The sequence below is a fragment of the Colias croceus genome, chromosome Z, assembly GCF_905220415.1.
Source record: "Colias croceus chromosome Z, ilColCroc2.1".
In the NCBI taxonomy this organism is placed as follows: domain Eukaryota; kingdom Metazoa; phylum Arthropoda; class Insecta; order Lepidoptera; family Pieridae; genus Colias; species Colias croceus.
Genome location: NC_059568.1, coordinates 12,103,617 through 12,129,758, shown reverse-complemented (window position 1 = coordinate 12,129,758; position 26,142 = coordinate 12,103,617). Strand labels below are relative to the sequence as shown.

Sequence of the window (26,142 nt, the reverse complement as noted above, 5' to 3'; positions counted from 1 at the left end):
GTGTGGTTTTATGAAACCACGGTAAAAGTGAAACTTTTTTTCACACTATAGACATTTAACTAAAAATTATCGTATTTGTACGATAATTATCGTACGTATCGTGCGTCACGCGACATATACATGCGCTACACAGACCAAAAAGTTTGAGACGATGTAATAAAAGTTTCACTTTAAAAATATTTTGATACTAAGAAATCACCCATTCGATATAGTTAAATGTATACAGTAGTTATGTTACACAAAGAGGAAATAAACTAAATAAAGAGTCAACATAACGGACTAATTACGACAAGGATTCAAGGAATCATAGAAATATGCACGATAGCGTGATAAAAAATAAATATTAAACTACAGAGTGAATTAAGAATGAAAGCAGAGCGCAAGTAGGTGTAACCACTTCAACATCAGTAACGTAAACCCCAGCAGTTCAACACAATTAGTGCTAATTCAGTTCTCTCGCGGTTTATTTCTCTCTAGCGTCTAACCGAGTTACGTGTTGCTTTTAAATCTAAAGTCACGCCAACTTTACTTCTTTCCTTTGTGAAAGTCTTGCCCTATTGAATATTATGAACCTGTATTTAATCTTATCTAATACCTTTATTATATTTTTTGTATAAATTTTGTATTTGCATTAAGTAGGTATTATTTATTTCAGATAGTCATTAACAAAATATCTTACTATTTTTTTTAATTGTAAATACTAAACACAGTTTACTCCCTACCTTCTAGTTAACAAATATTATGTAAAAGATCCTTCAAGGCCCAGCAAAACAATTATGAAGCTCAAACATTTATTCATTCAGGAAAATGACTTCTTTCAGCGCTGTGGAATTGTTATTATATAATACAAAACAAATAACAATTAAGCACCGTCTTCTTTAGGTTTTATTATTCTCATTCGTACCCTGATCTCTATATCAATTAATTGCTGTGCCCTGTGGTTTTACCCGCATTTCTCCGTTACTATTGGTTTTAAGCTGATTATTTATCCGACCCAAATATCGACCAATAGAATTGCACCATTCGACATCACGTGGTACAACCTACATGGCATTATACTGATAATTTTTTGAAAATTTTCTCTGGTCGTTGACGTCAAACTGACAGGTTGAATTCAATTGTGAAATAATTGGCCGACATTTTGGGACGGAAAAATAATCCCCCGAATACCACACGAGCTTCAAAATTATCTGGCATTTCCCTCAAGGTTCCCTGCAAACAAATAAAGTCGTCAAGTTTTTCAGGAAAAATCACTCGCGCTTCGCGCTCGTGTGTAAAAACTTGACTCCTTCATTTGTTTGCAACGAACCTATCGGAAAATACCCGATAATTTTGAAGCTCTTGTGGTATTATAAGTGATGATAGATACTATAGCCTTATAGCTTTCCTAAATAAATGGATTTCCTAACAATGAATGATTTTTCAAAAAGAACTAGCAGTTCCTATAATATCAATATAGATTACAAAATCTGCAACAAATGGTGAGGAATTAACACTTCAGCTAACAACGCAGAATGCAGATTACTATTGTACATTTGAAAACAAGCCCATATGACAGAGATTGGACGTCCATTGTTGCGCGTTAATAGAATTACGTGGTGTGTTGTTGGAGCTGAAAATACGTTAACAACGAAGAGCTATTCACAATATTCCCGTTGTTTTGGAATACACGTGAGTCAACAGCAAGTTAGTTGCATTTCAAATAACAGTTAACAGGTTGACCTTTGCATTTAGGATACAAAGCTCAGCTGAGTTCAATTATTGACTATATTTTTTTACTAGCTATCCACTCGCGAGTCGCGGGTTCGCTTGCGTTGTAAAAGAAAATCTCGAATAGTTCCGATTTCTACATGTACTACTTACGTCCTTTGTCGGATCTGAAACTACATACTATATTTAGAGTTACTTTCGTACGTTACTTACATTATAATATTAGTGAAAATTCTAAACTAAAGGTGCAGAATTATATCTTACACTTAATTAGGGTTTATAACATTGTACCCAAATACAACTGATGAGTTGCCATCAACAATTTTATTTTATCACTAGCTGCGATCCGCGGTTTCACCCGTGTGGCTCCGGTCCTGTTGGCCGTAGCGTGATGATATAATATAGCCTATAGCCTTCCTGGATGGGCTATCTAACACTGAAAGAATTTTTCAAATCGGACCAGTAGGTTCTGAGATTAGCGCGTTCAAACAAACAAACTCTTCAGCTTTATAATATTAGTATAGATATGTTTTTGGTTTCGTCTTCTTACCCACAATAGTCTTATTAAAATGTGTAGATATCTACGCCGTCCTAGATCGGACAGCGGCAGACACGTCTATTTAAGTGCAGTTATTTTAGTGAAAAGCCTTCTCCGACGAGTTATATTTCAGCTATATTTGAAGGTGTAATCATTATTTTCAAGATATTTTCTATGCCTTTATTATTTGCTCCATTTGAGTTCCATTTTTATATCACATTTCTAAGGAATAAGCCCTCCCCTTAGCAACTGGTTGTAGTGGAAAAATCCATAACGAAGAAAATTCCTTTATACTTTTCGACAAAACGAAGGAAAAAAACGAACAATGGTTCTTTGCGAAATCAAACTTATATCAAATCATTTTCATGAAAAATAGACTCAAAGAATACCTACGTACCTTACAAAGAATCTGTTCTACTATCATAATGGACACAAAAGCGATACCTTCTAACAATTAATTAATTAACAAAAATTTTACTACTATCAAAGTCAAAATTAATAAAAGAGCTACACTGGAATTTCAGTTAATTTCTTTACAATTATCTACCAGAGTTTAGCAATATAATAGGCAAGACACTGTTGAAAGCTAGCTTAATATTGATTGAAAAAGAGACGTACTTATAAAGTTATTTTTTTATTTATTTATTTTTATCAGCGATAATAAACAGCAGAACAGTGGTTAATCTATATTATATATAAAACTCAAAGGTGACTGATATAGTGATCTATCAACGCACAGCCCAAACCACTGGACGTATCGGGCTGAAATTTGGCATGCAGGTAGATGTCATAACGTAGGCGTCCCCTAAGAAAGGATTTTAGAAAATTCATCTCCTAAAGGGGTAAAATAGGGGATGAAAACTTATACCATGAAAATTTATCTTTTCCACGCAAGCGAAGCTGCGGGCAACAGCTAGTTGTACAATAAAACTTAATCTAAATACAGGTATAACTGTCCAACCAAGAACATTATCCACAGTTATCCAAAATATATTGTTACCTATGCTTATCGCATACCTACTTCTTAATATTAGTTGCCTACAATATAAACGAGAAAGATCTTTGCTTTTCAAAATATAAAGATAGTAGAAATACAACAAAAATAATATAAAAAAGTATGAACTAGTTTCATTCCGAGCCTTATCTGGGAAAACAGACTGTCACAGCCCGGTGACTTCATTTAGGTAGAAAACTGATAATGAAAATATTCGATTCAACTTCATTGAACAGGAATGGTATAAAATAATTAATAAATTGCAAGCGAAAACATTGTATCATTACTATTTCATCTAGTGTATACAATAATAAAGTAGTTACTGAAATTCAATGCAGCACACCTATAACTTTGTTCATTACATTAGAACGAAAATAATTTGAAATGGACATTTTAATTAGTTTCCTTTTGTTTTATTCCATTTTACTAGACTAGAGACCTCTAGTTTTGCATTTGTTTGAGAATTCTAATGAAATTGTGGTGGTTTAAATGATATTATTATAAAGAGTGATATTTCCCGTAAAATTCACTCACTCAGTGATAAAGTGTGAGGTAGTTATAAGATTTTATAAAATTATGTTCATAATATTCGAAAAGTTTTTACAAATATCATAATAATATAAAACTCTGTATACTTAATTTGGTAAGTATCGTTTATTCTGGAACCTATTTCTTGCTAAAGTAGGAAATATGCGTGAACTTTCTCACATTAAGCTTTTTCTAATAAAATTATACTTACATCTTTATTTGCATAAAAATTGTCAATTTTAAAGCAAAAATCGATGGATAATTTGAAACATGTAATATACGTTGAATATTTTTTGTGTTACATATTATTTATTATATTATCTTTTTTGTTTGATTCACAATATGTACTCATAAATCTGAGTAGAATCAGGGATAGAGCTGAAATATTTAAAATTTGGCCTGAAGGCTGATGTTTGTACATTCGTTTTTTTTATACTTGTAAACTTTTTAATTTTCCTGCTTCTGGCCCTTAGTAACCTCATTTATCCTTATAAAATTAGAATCAAATGGAGTTACTTCCTGTTAAATTAATTCTAGTTGTTGACAATAGAAGCGCTGCCAAAGTTTCGACATCAACAAATAAACTCATTTCCTTATAAACATTCTCTACAATTTGTTCAAATATTTTAAAAGGCTTCTCGTGAACAGTAAAATAAAAATTGTGAAACATTTATCCGATCCCTCCACAAGTTTCTACAAACTTGGAATGAACAACTAAGTTTCGCAATCCGTCTAGAAATTGCAAGAGTTCTGTTCAGTATAAACAATAAACCGATATCGGGTACAGAATTATTTATAAAAAGCCCAGAACTAGTAGGAGCAACCGAGGGTTGTCAACCTGACTATATTATTCATCACTAGATACAAAAATTATGCATTTTTTTTTTAAATCTGTCTTAAAAATATGCATTGACCAATTGCATATAGAAAAGGAGACGCCTTCTAATTATCATTACCTATATGATAACTTCCGCTTTGATCATGCAACTTCAACATCTAGAGAAACCAGCCAGAAACGCAGCAATACCATATGCTATTGCGAGTTTCACAAGGAAGATGACGGAATGTTAGGCGCTAATGTTTCAAATATCTAGCAACCCTAGATTGATCGCGAGGCGGTCGACCTTGCTTGGTGTTTACGTCGGCGCATCGGCCGGCAGCACGTCAGGGTCGCGCGTTGCACCGTGTGGGACACAAACAACCTATATAAGCATACTTACAGCGATGCTAATGTGGCTGTATCAATATTGTGGCTCGAGTATGCAGGACGCCGCCGTCGCCTGTCGCGTCCGGTTAGGCATTGCGTTCCGATCAGGGATGCCACTGAACTCTAAATGTTCATTGTAAACTTAAGGTTTTGCTACCCGATCGGATAAATATACGGTACACGATAAATTCTATTTACTATTTTTATGTTAAAAGCAAGACCGAAGCAGTCCATGTAAATATGTTAAACATATTTTGCCGTCCTTCCTTTCTTATTATGCATTTATGAACTTTTATACGATTATAATTTCAGAAATATAAACTCGAGGATGTAGAAAATTACAGTTTTGTTAACAGGAAAATGGCTATGAATAATATATCTATTATAAATAATAATATATTTATTGCATTTAAAGCACATGAGGGATATGTAACACTGTATTTTTCTTAATATTTGGTTAAGTTTCAAATAAGACCACATCATATCAAATGGTGCGCCGGATTTTGACAAAATTAAAATTAATTTAATGTGTTAAATGATATTGATATTGTACAAATCATAACACAAAGAATAAAAAAATAAATGAATTTGTTGACAAATAAATTTATTTCACTTTCAAATTAATGTTATTGTTTTCCATTAGGAATAAACTTCAAAAATGTCATAAATTCATCGAAGAGTTACCCTATTTTGTATTAAAAGTATCGAATTCACCACAGCGTAGTTATTGTACCCTAGACGTCTTCCCCTATTGATTGATTGATCATATACGTTATCCTTTACGGGGTTCTAACGTGTAGTTAGCAATACCTGGATGAAAAATTGCAGTACATAATATATGATAGTGATAATATTTTAACAAGAAAATAATGATCACTAAAAGATGACTTACTAACTACTTAATAAATTAACACGTTTTATTTAAATAGTCTGGTGTAATGTAAAAAAGTAATCCGTCAGAATAATTCGATTTGCCTCGTCAATGACCATATTATTGTCCCATTAAATTAGGTACATTTTCTCGTCTATGGTTAAAATCATATCAATAAAAAAAATTGTTCAGTAGAGTGTTTTGTGAAAACATTGATTTATATGAAACATTCGCTAATACTGCATACTAACAATATTATAATATATCAGTAGTTAGCGTATAGTTTTAAGTCCGTGCTCACAAAATGGTTTATTGCAACGGCCAATGTAAAGCCCCATAAAGGTAACGCAACTTTTATGCGTTTAATTTCCACGAGCAGACCGTATATCGTGTTTAAGCCACAGTATGCTCGCCCATCCACCTTAGCTACGTCATTAGTTTCAGTTACATTCATGATACTAAGCAACGCGATACGTTGCACGTCGTCATCTTCTCGAATCCTATGAGACATCACGCTTCCTGAGGCTTATACTTTATGCACTCACACTATCACTGAGTGTGACGTGAAAGCTTGCACGTTATTGCGTTTTTAGAAACTCCCACAGCCAGTCTCTACAAGGGTAAGTACCTAACCGTCACGTGGAAGTCTTTTATGGGACTCAGAAACCGCGTATTCTAAATATCTTGTCTTTGGATTTCCGTCCTCAACTGTTCACTATATTATTATCCTTAAGCCGCCTCATGGGCATGTCATTTATCGGTATGACCGTTACTTTTCAAATATGTTTATGGAAGATAAAACTGTACGATTAGATAAAATCCGCAACCGATGTATGAAATAAGTAACGACAGATACACATAATAGCTAAAATGTTTTAGATTATGCTTACTGTTATAATATTATTTTTTTGTTTTTAGTATTTAGTAAAATATCCAAATTATTTTGTATAAATGCATATTTATTCGAATAACCTTGTTTAAATTGACAATTCTTGATTGTAACCAATATTTAATAAGTGATCAATTCACTCAGTTGTTTAACCCAAAATAAAACATGTAAATTGGTGAAAGCCGAAACATGTTCAAAGCAAAAACTCAAAAACAATAACTTCAACGCAACCTCAAACGCGGCGTGTTCATTTTGCGATGGCAAAATCAAATTATTATAACTTTAAAGGGAAAAGTTTCCGCACAAGTTTTGCCGTTGATGTAAAAATAACGGGGGCCATAATTATATCTGAGGGAGGTAAGAGAAATTACCCGCATTACGGAGACCCTTATACTACCTACCTGTGCAAATAAGTAGGTATTATCAGTAAAACTTCACTAACCCACACTGAAGTAAAATTATCATACATAAATAATAATGCATGTCATGTAGACGGCTCTACGAATAATTTATCTAAACAAAAAATTATGGATAATAAACACTTTAAAGTTTAAACATTGACACCAATGTTTAAACTTTAAAGCGTTTATTATCCAGGAAGAAAACCCGTAAAAATGTAGATTTATACCTTTTTTTGTTATATTACCCTATAAGTCTATAACCATCGATGCTATTTATCTGATTGAGAGTAAAGTTGGTCTCACGTGAGTGGTTCTAGAAGTTGATCGAGTAGGCACTCGGCGAAGCGCAAGTTTCGCGCGCTCCGAGTTGCGACCGCCTTTCAGAAAGCAAACAACGCTTTCAATGCACGCCACCACTCTAGAACGAAACGGAAGGTGAGCAGGATCTCTGCGTGCGATAGAGACACCGAAACGATCGCGGAATGCGGCGCGCTTAATTTTTCTAACGGACTGTGGGTCGAAAAGCGTGCGTCGCAGCCGCGAGGGCCATGTAGTACGACCGCAGGGGGCCGGGCGGGGGGAATCGGCTGTAGTACGACGGCCCGCGCTTCTCGTAAAGGAAGCGACCCTGGCGCGGTCATTGCTCGCCGCGGCCGCATTCCTCGCCCCCACTCCTCATCCCTCCACGGCGCCTGCGCATCAATGAACGGCGCGCGCGCAACCGTCGCGTCATTCGGTCGTCCTATCTCATTCCCGCGACTATCGGTTTAATCCTTCCACCACCACTTGCCACCATGAAATTTATCTAACGTCATCGATAACGTGGCAAATGTCACGTAATTGTGTATACTGCTCAAGTTTAATTAACGCTCCAATATTATCTCTAACAAATTATTTACATATTTATTATCTACACAATATGTGTTTATATCTTATTGAAAAAGGGTAAAATATAAATTGTATAAAAATGACGAAACAAACAACTCAAATGTGTTGAGATCCTTAACCGATATTAAAAAACGCGGCAATCCTGTCGAAGCGCGGCGTCAACTTTTAAATTACATATTATAAGCAATAAGCTTCAAAGTAATAGCAATGCATCAAGAACCAATTTGCGAAAATTAACATTTCCAGTATCATTAGTAAGTAGTAACTGTACCTATCTTGGGTTGAATTTGGATTGTTTTTATTAAACTGTAAATCAATCAATGCTGACAACCTTGTCAAACGCTTATTAAAGCCCTTGATTAATCGGATTTTATTTTCGACAAGGGAGTCAGACAAAAAATGTCATAAATTGAAGGGTCATTTTATGACATTTTTTGTAACAATCTCCTAACTACACGTTTATAATCTTCTTTCAAAGCTTTTATTTATTATGCCTTTGAAAACATTCACTATTTCCAAAAATCACTACATAGTATAAAACAAAGTCGCTTTCTCTGTCCCTATGTCCTGTATGCTAAAATCTTTAAAACTATACGTAACGGATTTTGATGCGGTTTTTTTTAAAGATAGAGGGATTCAACAGGAACGTTTTAGTATAAAATAATTTATTTGGTCTTAGACAAAGCGGGCGAAGCCGCGGGCGGAAAGCTAGTTTAAAATAAAAGGAAGACGGCAATAATGATAAGTATAACACGTTATAATAATTGTTAAAACAATTAAAAATTTTTATTTAATAATTCTTGTTAACAAAAAGTAAAAACTACATCCAGTATATCATGTTGAACCTTCATTAATCGTCCATATAATGCTTAATAATTGACTAGATTGAAAGTATTCAGTACAAAAAGGCACAACTTGTTTTAAAGCACCTACTTATTGTGATGTTCATATACTTCATAGAACAAACATCAAGTACCAAACTATAACGTCGCGTCTACTATTTACAACGGTTTTAATTACGCCGTACGCGGCGCGATGAGAAAGGTCGAAAGCGTCATAATGGTGTACGGGAGCCTTCGAAACGTCCACCGTAGCTCGTCCAACGGCTTTGCGTTTTGAGGCGCGGTCAACGCACGGCAAAGTGCTGGACTTACAGGTTGGACATGGGGCATTGGAATCCACAGGGGGCAAAAAAGAAACGCGCCGCGAAGCCCGACGCTCATCTCGACTACTAAATAACGCAGTACCTTTTATTATATTATGCACTTCTGCCCAAATTATCCTCCGTTCGGATCGGCCGTAATATCTAAATGTAGACATTACTTTTTTATTCGTTCCTGACACCAGCTATTAACCGTTATGGATGAATATGGAATATTCGTGTTTTTAATCATTCGGCTGCTGCAAAATGTACTCATCTGTAAAAGCTCTGTTCGGAGCTTTTGCGGATGAATGGTCCGATTGTAAATATAAAAAGTGATTTTCAAAGTCGATTCATCTATTAATTATTTTTTTCGATATGGCTACAAAGTAAAAAGATTTTCACTCAATAAACTTCGGATAAAAATTGACATACAGCCTTTGTTAGTGCAAACACCTAACAGTTTTTTAAACTAACAGTCTAAAACACGGTTTTCACTAACAAAAGCGGCCAAATATTAGTTTTTTTCTTTGATGTTGCGTCGACAACAAACGCTGGTTTACATGTTATAATATAACGCCATAAACAAGGAGTGTTCAAAGTTGCCTTTCATTTTTTTCAATCATTTAAAAAAAACAACCATTTTAATTTATTAGGATACAATAAAAATGATATAGTATTCTATACAACCTGATAATTTCCTGATACAACGTTATGTTACTACGTGGAATTTAAAAAACATAAGCGTCTTCTAAACGGTTCCTTAAAGGCATCAAAAAGGATTTGCATTCTGCATGATTGCATATGCAAACATAGCACACATTCCTGACAAATATGTCTCAGAAGCGCAAGAACTTTCTTAAGACCTCAGATGAAAAATACGGGTTGAATATGTGGAAAATAGACGCGCATTGTAAACTCAGTGGTGTAACTTCTGATGTACACTTTGCTATGCGAGCAACAAGGTAACAAAAGGCACCAACGGAGCCAATACGCTACGTGTGAATAAAGCTACTCGTACAGCTAACGTTGCTTTGATCGTGTTACGCGAACGACGCGTTTGCGGAGACACGTTAATGCTTTGAGACGAGTGGGACATGTTGACACTGTAAACGCTTTACGTACTTTCTTTACAAGTTTATTTAAAATCACCGATAGTTTTTGTGCCAACTGCACTTACAAGCGGAAGCAATAGAGATTCAACTATTCTTAAATTGGATTTGACAAACATTTTAGAATCTGTCATTGTACTAGGCCAAATCATGCCTTTTCAAACGTAATATATATATCTTGTCTTCTTAACACTTTTGAATTGTAAAAGCGTGATTAAAATATTATAGTTTAATAAATAAAAGAATTGTAATTAAGTTTCAGTTAATTTGCCATTACATAAATCTGATACTATAATATCATAGATCGCTATGAACAGATAGCACGGTGGTTTATAAAATTTATTTATAAACCACCATGCAACAATATTCTCTAGTGGAATTTTTTCTAAGGATTTGTTCAAAACAGTCATAATCTGGCAAAATGTAATAATAATATTTTTAATTAAATTACCTACAGTGGTTGTGTCCGTGTAAAATAATAAATAATAATGCTTCAGTGTCTCGCTTAAACAACAAACCTCTACATAACCGGCAGAAATAGAGTCGATGCAAACATCGACTCTATTTCTGCTGGTTGGATCGGTATGGAACGAGCAACAAATCGTAGCAGCCCGCAATAATTTGAAAGTTGAAACATTGTCAGAGAATTTGATACATGCGGAACTGTTGCGCTCAATCCCCCGGTCGTTAAAACAAGTGATATGAAAGAAAAAGGACCCGGCGCCGATACCCTTTTCCGAGAATCCCTTTCTCGTTCACCGCGTTCTCGGAAGAATCGCACCAACTTTTTACAGACCGAATTCTTATTACAAAGATGCAACTGCGCTTTAAAAAGAACGAGCCCTTTGACGATTCTCAATTTATTGAGCGTCGTACACACATTGTGTCAGTGAACCCTTCGCAAACCTGTCTCTCGATCGACGCTTGCGACGTTCGTATATTGTAATTTATTGTAACTTAAATTGAAAATTTTCGTCATTATATTTATGAATAAATGTGTTTAAAGGACGATGCAATTAAATTTTGTTGATAAATGAATTACTTTTAAATACAATTTTCTCGCGTACCTAGACAAAATATAATGAAGATAAATAATAAATAATTAATGATCTGGTCTTGCTTTTTGAACTCAAAAGCAATCAACTTCTATTACAACAATGACGATTTAATCAAAATACAGAAAATAAGCAATAATACATGTGCGTGTATGACAATCAGAAGAAATCGCTGTAAAATATTAATTATAAAACTTGCTGTAATTAAAGGTCGTACATGCTTAATTGTTGAACAGTTCCGGGTCTAAGTCATTGACCGAGCTCCGTCGGAAATAGATACTCCCCCCACTGTTCCGGTACTCAGTCCTCATTACACACATTCAGCTAACATCCTTAATCGTAAATAGGCACTTTTATTGCTGATACACGTGGACCGCAAGCGATACGTTACCGCTTGCACTGTAATAGGCGCGAAGCTATTTGCAATGAACATAATATCTTGGGGCAGGGATTTGTCTAATACTTTCCATGAATAAGATCTAAATAGGTTTTAAACCTAGTTTCAAAAAAGTGTAAAATACAATTCTGTTAAATGTTGGTCGATAAATAAAGTCTGATGGACAAATATCATAATAAAGTAATTAAGAAGACATGTCAAAACGCTCAAATTAATCCCTATTGACATTCGTTACGGCGCACCGGGACACCGGAAGACAAGGGTTGACTCAATGTGACGATGCCGCTAATTGAACTAAACAATATTTGCGATCTGACTCTACTAGCTTTAATCGTATCACATATATGGTATATACGTCCCCCATCGTGTTAACCTTCGCAAGAAGGCAGTTAACATTGTAACAAAAGTTCTTAGTTAGCCAAACGTTGAAGATACATAACCAGTCTATTGTGTCTGTGTGCTAACAGTTCATTTTTTGACATAAGTAGAAAATAAGCAGTTTTTCAGCTCATAGCTCTAGTTGAGATTTCACGCGTGCCTCTTGCCTGCTATACGTTTTAGTATACTATTAAAAGCAAAGGCACGTTTACACCGAGTGACAATAAATCGCGTGCTATTTAACTGCAATCAGACATTCTTATTTACGTTTATTAAAAAAGCAGACGAGCGCAAAGGTCAAATGGCGTAAACAAGGGGCAGAGCAAGACAGACAGCGAGGCTTGAAGGCTACAAACGTCGGCTGCGGCTCATAGTATTTCAAACGCGGTCGTGAAGTTCCGCGAGTAGGTGGGTCGGCTGATCTCTCCGGCATTGCAATGCACATCCGGGCCGGTCGATACGGCCGACGACTTGCGCGCTACCGCGGCGTCCCTCATCGCCCCGCGCTACTATCGCGGCCCCTCACGTCTTAGAACCCCTCCACGACGACTCACATCGATTCATGCTTTTGATAATTATTGAACGTTGGTGGTAAAATTACAACACTGACAATCTTATAGGTGTGCCCACCTCTTACGACCTTGCCAACCGTACGACTTCCTTAAACATATAGTTATTTACAAGACTTGCAAATATTATCATTGGAGATAAATGAAAATAAATAACAGTTAATTAAAGAAACAAGGTACATTCTTACATAAAAAAGTAAAAATTATTTAAATCAGCCTATACTGGTTTGCTTACTAATTATAGTTTGAAAGTTTATAAAAATATCAATGTATCAACATCTCTTAGCTATTATTCCAAACTATGTACTTTATTATTATTCTTCGGCTTCAATAAATGGACTGCAGGCTAAAATCACTAAACACAAACACGCTGAAAATTATAAAACTTTTAATCCTTCGTCCGCAAACCGTGCCATCGTGGCCGATTGTTAAGTCTCCGTATTATTACATCATTCCAAAATCCAATGCGCATAAACTACGTTGTATTGAAATGCTGAAATACAGGATACATGAGGCAATGTTTTTTTTTTAAATCTACTATATAAAAATAAGTCGGGTTTTCCTTCCTGACGCTATAACTCCAGAATGCACGAACCGATTTCCACGGTTTTGCATTCGTTGGAAAGGTCTCGGGCTCCGTGAGGTTTATAGCAAAGAAAAAGAGTCTCTTGTGGCGAAACGGAGTTCGCCCGGTTTGCTAGTTTACTATAAAACAAATAATAGAGAAAGTCTTCCACGTCAGAATGTGAAATAGTGCTGCAAGAATCTAATTTCACACATTGAGCATTTGAGAAACGACAATAATAGCTATTATAGTGGAGGTTTAATATTACGACTGGAGCATAATGCATTTCTGTTGCGCAGCTTCGTTTTGTAGAATCGTATTTAAATCGTTTCAGTCACTGACTGTGAACGTCAAGAATTTCTAGTATGCGGGAGGAGGGTTAAAGATACGTATCATCTGACGATAAGCATATTGTCAACTGTAAGCATCCACAACCAGTGTTTGCGGCTCCATCGGCCACCCCTGAAGCCGAAATAGGTGAAATTGATACAGAACGTCAAATAAGAATAATGCATGTTTGTGGATGTCCGAATCCCCACACTAACAACCTTCAATTTCCAACTTAATCATGCTCTCCCGGTATTCACATTTCAACGATAACAATAATTATAAAGATTAAAATCTTAATAAAATAAAGACGAATATAATTATTTGTATTCATCATGAGTATGTTAAGTGTCATAAACAACAATAAAAATAAAGATGAATACTAGTAATGCCAAATTCTGTTATACTTCAATGTTTACGGATATGCTTAGAAAGAAGCCAGCGCAATCCGCATCGACTGTAACAATACATACAACTTTAATACAAAGCCTGCGTACGAAATATGCAAAGCGAAATCGTTAAAACTGTAACAACCGCGCATATCAATTTCAACAAATATTGGTATGCCGATCATTGGTGCCGATTCATTGACCGAATATTTACTGGGAGCTTAAATGCGCTTCGTTGTCATTTAATACACTCATGTGCATTTATACAAAGGGTCATTACTAATGTACATGCTTTATATATACCTACTGCTTAATATTTAATTATTGAGGATTAAATAAATTATCTATATTCCTTTATCCTACCCTTATTAAATATTCAACAGAATTCTGCAATATCAGCCTGAATCTATACATATAATAAATCTGTAGAAGGGTCAATTCTGTACATTGAAAATATTGAAAAAATAAATAGCAGGGGGTGTTACTGGATCGATATCAAACCCAAATATGTGATTAAAAAAATTTTTGTCTGTCTGTCTGTCTGTCTGTCTGTATGTGAAGGCATCACGTGAAAACTAGCGGTTCGATTTCGATGAAACTTGGTATAATTATACCTTATTATCCTGGGCGTAAAATAGGATACTTTTTATCCTGGAAAAATACGTAGAAAAAAATTAATCTTAAATTTTCAGTTTTATCCATAGACGTTGTTCCATAGAACCGCGAACACACGTTGCGTATTATTATAGGCCTAGCCGTATTTGGGAAATGGGTCCAATAGATATTTATAAGATGTTATTGACAGAGGTACTCAAAATGGAGAAATAACCATCCACGCGAAGACCGACATCCGCGCGGACGGAGTCGCGGGCGGAAGCTAGTAATTAATTATTTTCCTATGGATATCACAGTCTCTAATAGCAGAAGCTACCTCGTCTTGCTATTCGCAATATCTTATATTTAATTAGTGGAAATTGCAGACATTTTCTCTAAGCTAACTTACAGTACCTAGTTATATTTTGCAATAGATCTTAATAAAGGTTCAAATGAAGAGAATTCTTGTAAGACTCAAGTTCTACGTAATATTTACGTGTAATTTCTACAAGAATTTGAAGCAATAAAAATCGGTAGGATTCTCAGACTTAAGCTAAATAAATGTTATATTTTTTATTAGTCTACCGGCACACCCCGGACACTCCATACAAAACTATCGTTTTGACAAGGTTTTGACAGTCACACTGTAGAGACTGCAAATGTGTGTGTTAACGCTTTATGGTTGGCACATTTTTGACTAGCGTAAAAAAAATTCGCGTTTTTCTGATGAAATACATCCGTAAACAGCACAATATCTAACCATTTTCTACGAAAAACGATGATCACAAATCCAAAATAATAAAATTACTTTAAGTCAATTTGATTAATGTTGTCAATCTTCGTTGCGTATCGTCCCTGTAGAAAAATATGGACCATTTTATGTCTGATCGTGCGGGGTGAGGTAAGTGTTTAATTTTGGCGGGAGGCGGAGAGTGTCCGTTCTGTAGCGTTTAGCTACTATTATGTATTCTGTGCTACCGGGGCGGGCCGCTAGTACCTACGTAATAATTATTATCGACTAAAAATGAATGTCACTGTCACGAAAAACTATCATTGCCCCTGCGCTTTTTGTGTTTCCTGTTTCCTCATTCCATTTAATTTAATTAATAATACATACCTAATAATAAAAAATAAAAACTAAAAAGCTCATTGTTACGGGTAAACTATGTTGAGAATATATTACAGAATTAAAAACAACTAACCACAGAGCGGATTGGTGACATATCCCAGAAAAGTTCAAATAAATATCTTTTTGTGGGCCTTCTCGAAACAGTTTTGTCTTAATAAAATTGTTGAGAGACTAACACTGAAAATTTTAAGATATTTTTGACTTTAATACACGCTACCACTTCTCAACTAATCTCATTCGTATGAGAGTCTGCCTGTCTACCATTGTTCAAGTTATCAGCGTTGCCCATGTGCACGCACAACCCCAAGGATATCCCGTGTGTATTGTCAGGCTTTTAAATAATTTAATAATCCCCTAATATTCGAAAACAGCTCATTTTAGTACAAAACATCTCTGAGCAGAAATATCGATAATTTAATCAAGAAGCATGCACATGAATATGGCTTATCTAGTTAGAAAATGCGAACTTTTCAAAGAAACTTATCAAAGAACTTTGCCTGCACAGATGCTAATGAAATTTTAAATTATGTAAATGACTGTCACTTCATGTTAAAGCGATTAAAACTAGATCAAACAAAATTTTACTTTAATCATTGTCCAAGTTTCGTGCAATTTAGAATGGCAAAAGTTAAAAATGGGTAACTAAAATGGTTAATTCATACACACCTAAACACCTATACTTAACACCTATACTTAAATAATAAAAAGAAAGATTTCAAAAACTACTAGACCGGTTACATAGTATTACAGGTCATGTCTTATTTTTTGTTTAGCCAGTTCAACCCGGACAAAGGCAATATTTCTTAAGAATATAGGTAGGTTAGTAACTGATAGTGAGGTTTTAGTCGGTAAGAATCTGACATAACCCACGGCTCCTTCCCCGGGGGCCGTGGGTATCTTTGGAAGATTTCCCCACTATAAAAAAAAGGTTAGTAACTGATGGTCTTTAATTACATTTTCAGAGGTGGTTGATGACGCGGTTCGTTTGTTTTGTCTCGCATAAAAATGATTTTACCAAAAAAATACACAATTGAAACGTTAACCTGAAAGCAATAAAACGAATTTTTCTTTTTTATGATAATATGTAATGTATGCCCTCGCACTGTAACTTCTTTGTAAGTATTTAGTCACAAAATGCGAAAGTTTATGGAAACCTAACCTAGGCTAAACCACAGGTACAGACAAACAATTTAAATAATCCATTTTTCTGGCAAAAATATGAAAATTTTGCGTTCATATGCGATACCTTAACGTAACCGAGATACTAGCATCCAAATTAAAGTGAAAACTAAAATGCATTTATCTATACTAATATTATAAAGCTGAAGAGTTTGTTTGTTTGAACGCGCTAATCTCGGGAACTACTGGTCCGATTCAAAAAATTCGTTCGGTGTTAGCTATAGCCCATTTATCGAGGAAGGTTAAAGGCTATATATGTATCATCACGCTACGACCAACAGGGGTGGAGCCACGGGGGTGAAACCGCGCGGAGCAGCTAGTTTAATATAAACTACCGGGGTAATAATAACTATTTTAAAATAAAAAAATCACTCTCAGCATATTTTTGAACTTCAGTTATTGAATTAACAAAAAGAAAAGATGTTCAAGTCGATAACGGTACATTTAGGTAGGATTACTTAAAAATATATTGTTTTCGAAATTGTGCATTGTCCAAATTGTATTCCACAAATCACAATGCATTTACCAACAAACGAGTCATTAACAAATTGTTAGAAAATGTAAATGTAAAAAAGGTATAAATTATTATTGAACGAATTGCATGTTCGGTTTGTATGGCATCTGTGATATTAGATATTAAAGTAATAAGATTCCTGTAATAAGGATGGTCTCCTGAGTTTCAATCTGATTACCAATCATAAAGAACGTCAAAGAAATATGTATCCGATATATTTTTAATAAAAAATCGATCAACTTTAATTTATTTTTCCACTCTTAACGTTTTGTAGGATTTCTCTAGTGTACCGATCTAATCATCATTTTAATGCAAGGGAAAATCCCCTATTTGCTGCATAAAAGGAAGAAGTAATCTCTGACCTTTCTGATATTCTTATGTATCTACAATGATCGTCTGCTATTCGAATTTATTTAATTATTATTATTCTAATAAAGCGACACAATATTTGTAATGACTTACGGGGTCATTAGGAACTGAGTGTAGGTACCTACTGCAGGTTTCAGCATATTGACTTGAAGTTACTGTTATTTAGAGAATCGAGCTACCTTATCTCCAATATTTGATCTCGAGTAAATTGTTCACGGTTGGCATCAGGCCTAAAAAATACATTTCATGCGTTTTAATGGATCATCAAAGTAAATAAATGTAATACGTATAAAAGCGAGTATAAACACGGTATGATTTATTCAATGTTAATAATTGTATAAATTAAACTTGAAATGTAATTAAGCTCGCTTCCACCCAATTTCCACCACACTTGTCTTTGTTGATTCAAATGGAAACTCTATATACCCAACTATTTGTAGTTATGTAATATTTTACATATTCATTACATGTCAACGCTGCAACGAAAAGCCATTTAGAGGGTTACGTATTATACGCGTTCACAATACGTCTGGCCGCAGGGGTGTGATCGGATTGTCACCGTTCGTCGTCAGTTCAATGTCCGGTCATGCCGCTACAGTCCTTTTCGATGGCCGTTCTAATTGGCGTTATGACACATTCATTAATGCAAAAAATGTATACCTGCGACGGTTGACGGGGAAAGCTTCGTAGGTACTCATTTTGATTTGCGTTATACGGTACAGCTTTTATATCCTGCAATTTTTGTTATGATGGAAAAGTGAAATAAGTAGGTAGGTAAGCTTATTTCAAAAGAGCAATAATTCTAAAGAGGCGAAAGTATTATTTATTTATTTTTGGATTTATTTCGTTAAATGGAAGACGTAATATACATAATCTAATTTTAGCCTTGATTTGTTTTGTACAGTTCTCTTTGGTCGTATTTCTTTTTTTCTAAAGATGTCACGCGTATTTCCAACCCTGTTCTATTATAAGATCAATTGTTGAGCTAATTTAAGAATGAGCTTGGTGATAACATTTCCTTATTGTCGTCCCTTTTCCATACCCACGTCTTTTATTTTACTGTTCTTTACTTGCCTCTTTATTTTTGGTGTCGTCCTTATAATTTAAATTCAAATTATGCACGGGATTACTGAATATTCTATTTATTTCGATCCTGTTTGTTAATTCATGGTTAGATTTAAGACCCTAATGGCACTTTTGCGCACATGTCGTAAACATTTAAGTTTACAACCAAGTTCATTAAAAATGAATGATTCTGAATTGCATTTGAAGCGTCTTTATATGTGGTTTTAAAGGACCTTATTATTCTCTGCTTTATGCAAACGGGCGCGAATGCATCCTCACGCCCGGATTGCGCGGATCAGTAAGAATGTATAATTTACTGCTTTTAGTTTTATTTACCCCCATTTTTACTTAAAGTACTAGTCAAGCGTTTTTAGTTTTCCTCGTGTTTTTTCGATATTAAGCATTTATAGTGCATTCGAGGAATTCCGGATGTCGAATGATTCTGAAAATTGTGAATACCTACCACTTCAGAGCATCGTTTTACTTACAATGAGTATCGTGAAGGCATCGCATGAAAATAAACGTTTAATCAATCAATAGTTACGTATTAATTTAACGTAATTGCATTTACCCCGTCATCCGAAATTACCCTAATGCACATAACCATTTTCGTTGAGAATGTTTTAGTGTAAATTTAATAGAACACATCAGATCAAGCAGCGGTCAGGATAAAGCAGCTAATAATTGTGGCAGCTGCTTACATTTAATATCTCTCTCTACATCACATTCACTCAAGTCATAATTAAACTAATTATTATTCCGGACCAGACCACGAAAAACTATATTATATGGATGGTTACTTTGAAGGACTGCTAATTATATCAAGCTTACTATATGAATTTCTTAGTAAAATATATATCGTAGTTACTTCCTCGGTAAAATGTAATCTTATCTTTATACTTAAGTCCTTTTTCATTAGTCTATTTCAAAATCACGATACCCACAAAAGTAAATTATGCATAAAATTGATACTTCTTTCAAGACTGAATGGATTTAGATCTCCAAGATGAATGTAACTGATAGTTAAGCAATACATTTTACTCTGAAAAATGAACGAAGACCAAGTCACACGCAACAGCTAGTAATCCATAATAACTATCATTATCGTATTGGGCGGAAATTGGACGTGAACGAAATGATCAGGAGTGGAATCGACGGTTTATTCGCCTTCCGACGGGGTAAAATAGCACCACCCCGTCTTTAAGACGTTAGGTCTATTACGATGTTTTACTTTAAATCGACTATGACTAAGTAGAACTCCAATTCGTTCTAAACCATTTCGTTTCAAGACATCTTTTTCTAAAGCTTAAGAGCCGTAATAAAACAAAAATTGATACACTGCCATGACTTGAAAATCTTCATGGGAAAATTATGTTCTACATGCAAAATTGTGAGTATAAAACAGAAAGCATACCCCTTAGGCTTTAGGAGTTCTGAAATAGCCACTTTGGGCTAAGATACATTGTAAGGTGAACACATTAGGATAAATAATGCTATTACAAATTATGGCTCATTTCATTTTATTAGTTTAATTTTAGAGGATGTTTATGTCCAATAGTGGACTTATTCGACGGAATGGGTAGTTAAACTCTCAATTCCATCATACAATTTCTTGAGTACATTTTGTTTATTCAGATAAAGAACGTTGCAAAGCCTATATATTAATTAATGAATATCTATATAACATGTCTTTGGACTTTGAGAATATAGTGAATGAATGCAAAATACTTTATATTAAGGAGTCTATAATTGAAAACAATCATAATCGTACGCAATGCAAATAAAAATTGGATTAATATGTCTAAAGTAGTAGTAATGTGCAAGTTGTAAAAAAAAATTTAGAAATAAATAAGAAAAATAATTTAACTAGGTATACTTTATTTAAAAGTATAGGATGTACTTACCAATTTCTGACCAATGTACGTTTCCTGAAATGTATAGTGATTTTAATATAAATATACTATAATCATATAACTTATTATAATCTATTAATAAAGGGGTCCGCCTAAAGCAAAGGGGGCGCAAAGTAAGGACTTAGAAAATTTTTCATCCAAGTCGACGGAGCCCGGCTTCGCGGGGCTCCTATTTCTGTGTAGTTTTTTTTTAAGAAACCTAACCTAACCTAACTGTTGATTAGTTACCTACGTGTAATTCCCTTGAAAACCATCAATCTTTGAGGGCGAATATCTCGGCCATTTTTGATTTTAGAGAAAAGTTGTTCCTATAAAACATGCTTATATTAGCGTAATCTTTACGATAAAACAATAATAAATAGGTGTAATAATGACACCAACTCCAACAAAAATTTTCTAAGTCCTGCGCCCCCTTTGCTTTAGTCCAACCAATAAAGGTATTGAATTGTCAAAAATGTAAATTAAATTTTAATTATTAATTACCTTAGAATCTTTTACCCCTAATTATAGACGATCAACGAAGATTAACAATAAGTTATGATTTTAAGTTTAAATATCTTCAGACCATATCGATGAGGCAAGAGGAGGGATTTATTAAGATTATGAATTTGAGTGGGTAGTAAATTTCATAAAATTTCTTTTTAGTGTAGTAGGTATAATAGTATGTATTTAACTACTTACCATACAGGCTGCAAGATGTGTAGTCACTATATTATCACTTTGATTTACAATATATTTTACAGTTATAATTATTTAATTTTTCTGATAAATAATATAAACTTCCAATTTACAACTTTCAACTAATATCAAAATTCAAATTTGTAACACATTACATGTTTGACAGTTGGCACTTGGTAGATTAAAGATTTCATAAGAGTTGCCATTAGTCAAAAAACGTTTATTTTATGTAAATTGAAAAAAAAAATAGTAAACATTAATGATATATATAAGATATGGGGGCTTTAAAATTAATTTTATGTGTATAATAAGTATAGGTCTACCAGAATCTGATGGCATATTTTTATTTAAGAAATAAAAGATTTTCATGTGGCAACTTATTTGACAAATATCAAATTGGTTGTCAAATTCATTAGGTCAAATTATTTGTCTTTTTTGCAGTTGATGAATAATTTTTAGGATTTTGTCTAAAAAATCTTCGAAAATGTCGAAAATGCCGCTGCGATCACAAGCGAGATGTGTTGTTTATATTGTTGATAAGAAAACATTCGATGAAGAAGGGTCCAACACATCACAATTTTCAATTTTGAAGATTGTATTGGTAAATTGGACTTACCCGTTTTGATACTTTAAATTTAAAAAAATATTATATGTATAATATTGTTTGTTGATTAGAATATAATTTTATGAAAACTTATTACAGGAGTTTCCAATACTGCTAATCTTCAAGTCCAAGCTGTCCAAGTCAATTTTATAATGTGTATCTGTTAATACTTACGAAAATAAACATAGTTTTATGTTATTTTTATTTTATAAAAAAATACAAGCAGTTTTGATCTACATTATCATTATATCTGTGCACGACGAAACGTAAATGTAAAGTACACAACTCATTTAATTAGTATAGAATAAGATAACGTATAAACTCCTGAAGGCTTACGCCTGAAGGCTTATTTTTAGTATGAATAAATGTATGTCTTATTTGAGTTCTTAAATGTAAAGTTTTATATGTTTGGAAAGTAAAGTATTTAATCTGTCTAGTATTAACGTAGAGTAAGCTCCTGAAGGCTTATGCCTGAAGGATTATTTTATAACTAAGAATAGAATAGCGAATTTATATGTAAAGATGTTTGTTAAATTGTTAGATAGGAAAATTCATGAAAGATTATGACTGAAGACTTATTTACTTGGAATTTAAAATATTTATGTCTTGTTTAATGATAGTAAATGTTTATGTTTGTTTATTGAATATTGAAAATGTCTTTGTTTATGTGTTGCCTTAAGTATACGATAATGTTTTGTCTTTCTTTGAATTTACTATTGTAGATGTTAATATTTAATGATTATGTAATGATTAGGATATGTAAATTTAATGTTTCTTTTCCCGACAGCATCACGTCCGCGACTGCGCGCACAAACCGTTCCCCGCAGTATATTTATACACCTGAAGCGGGGGACGGGGTAGTATAAAAGTAAATTTCGGGAAAATCGTGCGCGCAGTCTAAACGGGGCGTTGGCGGGATATGTTATGGATGTAGAATTAATTAGTAATGTAATAATGAATGTAATGAAAACATAGAAAATGTAAAATTGTGTAAAAATAAAGAGAATGAAAATAAAGGGTGAGGAAAGGGGCGTGGCCAGCCGGAGTGGAGGGGATAACACGTAGAGTATAAATATCGACGCAAAACCGGTTGCGTCATGGCATTCCAGTTGCTCCCGCGCTACAAGAAGAAACTAAGGAAATAACTCCGCTCCGGCTTGGCACCCTGGCCCTCTGCGTATGAAGAAATAATTGTTTGTATTATTTACAAACCCCCCCGCCACTACAGTCCACTTGAGAGGGCCTGCCGCCAACATTGGTCAGCTTCGAACCGGATCAGAAGAAAAATGAACACGAGAAGCCGGAGCGGAAGAGGAGCCACGCCATCGGTATCCGAGACGACCGCCACCGCCACAGGAACGTCATCAACGAACACATCGGAAGAAACGAGCGGCACGACGGAGACATCGGAGACCTGCACGACCGCGACGAGAACGACGAGGACAGAAGAAAAGAGCAGCTCGACGCCACCTACGCCGAGCACCATGCCCGCCGACAAGTTGCAGCCAGCGCCGTCACCCGTCGTAGGATACACAAACGCCGCTTTCGCGGCGCCAGCCGACAACGCCGACGCGCCGACGACCGCCGCTTTCGCGGCGCCAATAAGCAACGTCAACTTAAATACAGACGCCGCTCTCGCGGCGCCATCGAACGTCGCCGTCGGGTCGCCAGCACGCCGCTCGAAGACGCTCCGCCAGGCATCAGAGGTGCGGTCGCGGCGCTCCGTAGCCTCCCGCAAGAGACTCCTCGCGGAGTTGGAGGCGAAGGAACGCCTAGCCGAACTAAAGCTGGAACAAGCGAAGGCCGCAGCAGAACTAGAAAAGGCGCGGTTAGAAAGAATCCGCGCCGAAGAAGAATCAACAACGGAAGAGGAAGAAGAGGACTACGAACCGGAACGACGGGTCGAGTCGTGGTTGAAACAGCATTCAAGCCAGCCACTGCCACCCGCCGCCAACCCGACTCGCGAGCTCTCACCGCCACGCTACATAGCGAAGAACACCGACAACAAGGAAGACCGAGGATGGGGGGCCCGCCAGGAACAGGACGACGGGCAACGGGAACCGAAGAAAGACCCGCCCACGCGGTCACCAGAAGTTGCGGCAATTGTAACCGCCTTCAACGAAGTCGCAAGAAGCCAAAGGAAAGTAATAAGATACGGCGGTGAACTACCGACGTTCACCGGCTCCAGCAACGAGTGGCTATCGTTCAAGGCATCGTATGAAGAAACTGAAGAGGGATTCACCGACGGGGAAAACGTCGCACGATTGAGGAAGGCGCTGAAAGGAGCAGCCCTAGAAGCCGTCACCGCCCTACTCATATCACACACCGGACCCGAGAAGATCATCGAAGCCCTGCAGAGAAGGTTCGGCCGCCCAGACGCGCTCGTTTTGGGTGAAATGGAAAAAATTAAATCGCTACCACGAGTGTCGGACAACCCCCGGGATGTTTGCATATTCGCAAACAAAATAGCGAATATCGTCGCCACCGTCGAAATACTAGGAAAACCAGAATACCTGCACAGCCCGGAAATGCTGCGGCAGGTGCTCGAGAAGCTCACACCGATCATGAAGAATAAGTGGTACGACTTCGCCGCCGACGAACGAGACAAGACACCGCTACTGAAAAAGCTCGCAGAGTTCCTGAATAAAGAAGCAGACAAGTGCTCCAGTTACGCTCCGTTAGACACAGAGACGGAGAGGATAACAAGGAAAAGGACGGAGCGCGCCTACGCAGCAAGCAACGCGAGCGAGCGAGAAACAAGATGCCCGGTGTGCGAGCGAGAACACAAGCTTATCGAGTGCCGACAATTTACGAACAGCGACGTAAATACACGATGGGAAATAGCGAAGAAACATCGAGTGTGCTTCCGCTGTCTGCGAAGCAAACATCAACGAGCAACATGCCGCGCTCGTCCATGCGGCCTCAACGGGTGCACCATGAAGCACCACAAGATGCTCCATCATACAAAGACAGCGGAAAAGAAAAATGAAGAAACGACTCAACCGCAAGCCAAAACGAAGAACGACGAAAAAGTCCTCGTGTCGGCGATAAACATCAACAGCGCTACGTCGGAGCAACCTACGCGCCGCCGCGCGTATCTGAAGATCGCCCCCATCACCATCACGGGGCCGAAAGGAAAATGCGACACGTACGCGCTGCTCGACGAGGGAAGCACGGTGACCATCATAGAAACGGCGCTTGCAGAACAGCTGGGTCTCGACGGGCCACGCGAGTCCATCACAATTCAAGGTGTGAATGGACACGAGAACGAGCACGAGTACAGCAAGAGAGTGAAGGCACGAGTACGAGGACGGCATGAAGAAAAAGATTACGTATTAGACAACGCCCGCACCGTGCACCAACTCCACGCGTTCACGCAGTCCATCCGCGAAAGTGACATCGCCCGCTGCAACCATCTGCACGACCTGCAAGACGACCTGCTGTACGAGAATGCAACACCGAAGCTGCTGATCGGACAAGACAACTGGGAGCTCATTATAACACGTAAACTACGGCACGGCAAGAGGAGTCAGCCCGTCGCATCGAAGACACTGTTAGGATGGGTACTGCACGGCTGCCGTTCATCGAACAAGCACCCAGTTTTGTTCTGTTCTCATCTCTCGGAAGCGGAGAAGTCACCCGACACACTCGAAAATATGATGAAGAAATACTTCGAATTAGAATCCATCGGCATCGAACCTAAGCGACAACGCAGCGACCCGGAGCAGCAGGCACTCAACATACTGGAAAAGAAAAGTCAACGCCTGCCGTCCGGCCGATATGAAACCGGACTCCTATGGAGAGACGAGTCCGCAGATACACCGAACAACTACGGCGACACACTGAAAAGACTGAAGACATTGGAAAAGAAATTGGACAAAGACGGAGAGCTGAAGAGACAATATGAGGAAAGAATCGAAAATCTACTCTCGTCCGGCTATGCAGAGAAGGCGCAGACTCCGCCCACCGGCGGGAGAGTGTGGTACCTCCCACACTTTCCAGTGATCAACCCGGACAAAGCGAAGATTCGTCTGGTGCACGACGCGGCCGCTAAGTCACACGGCCGCTCTCTCAACGACATGCTGCTGCCCGGGCCCGACCTACTGCAATCTCTGCCCGCCGTCATCATGAAGTTCCG

General features: G+C 36.6%; 1 protein-coding gene across 1 annotated transcript; it reads left to right on the top strand.

The window, feature by feature from the left end:
• The first annotated feature begins 23,290 nt into the window (after positions 1-23,290).
• LOC123705552 lies at positions 23,291-26,135 on the top strand. The gene is made up of 2 exons (XM_045654385.1): positions 23,291-25,981; positions 26,025-26,135. Exons 1-2 carry the CDS (start codon positions 23,291-23,293, stop codon positions 26,133-26,135), a joined length of 2,802 nt encoding a protein of 933 aa, XP_045510341.1.
• The last annotated feature ends 7 nt before the right edge of the window (positions 26,136-26,142 follow it).

Bases quoted from the DNA above. Each gene is read 5' to 3' on its own strand.
- LOC123705552 (XM_045654385.1), top strand. From the start codon at position 23,291: ATGAACACGAGAAGCCGGAGCGGAAGAGGAGCCACGCCATCGGTATCC. The intron at 25,982-26,024 runs GTGTGGTACCTC...ACCCGGACAAAG, and splicing joins CTCCGCCCACCGGCGGGAGA to CGAAGATTCGTCTGGTGCAC.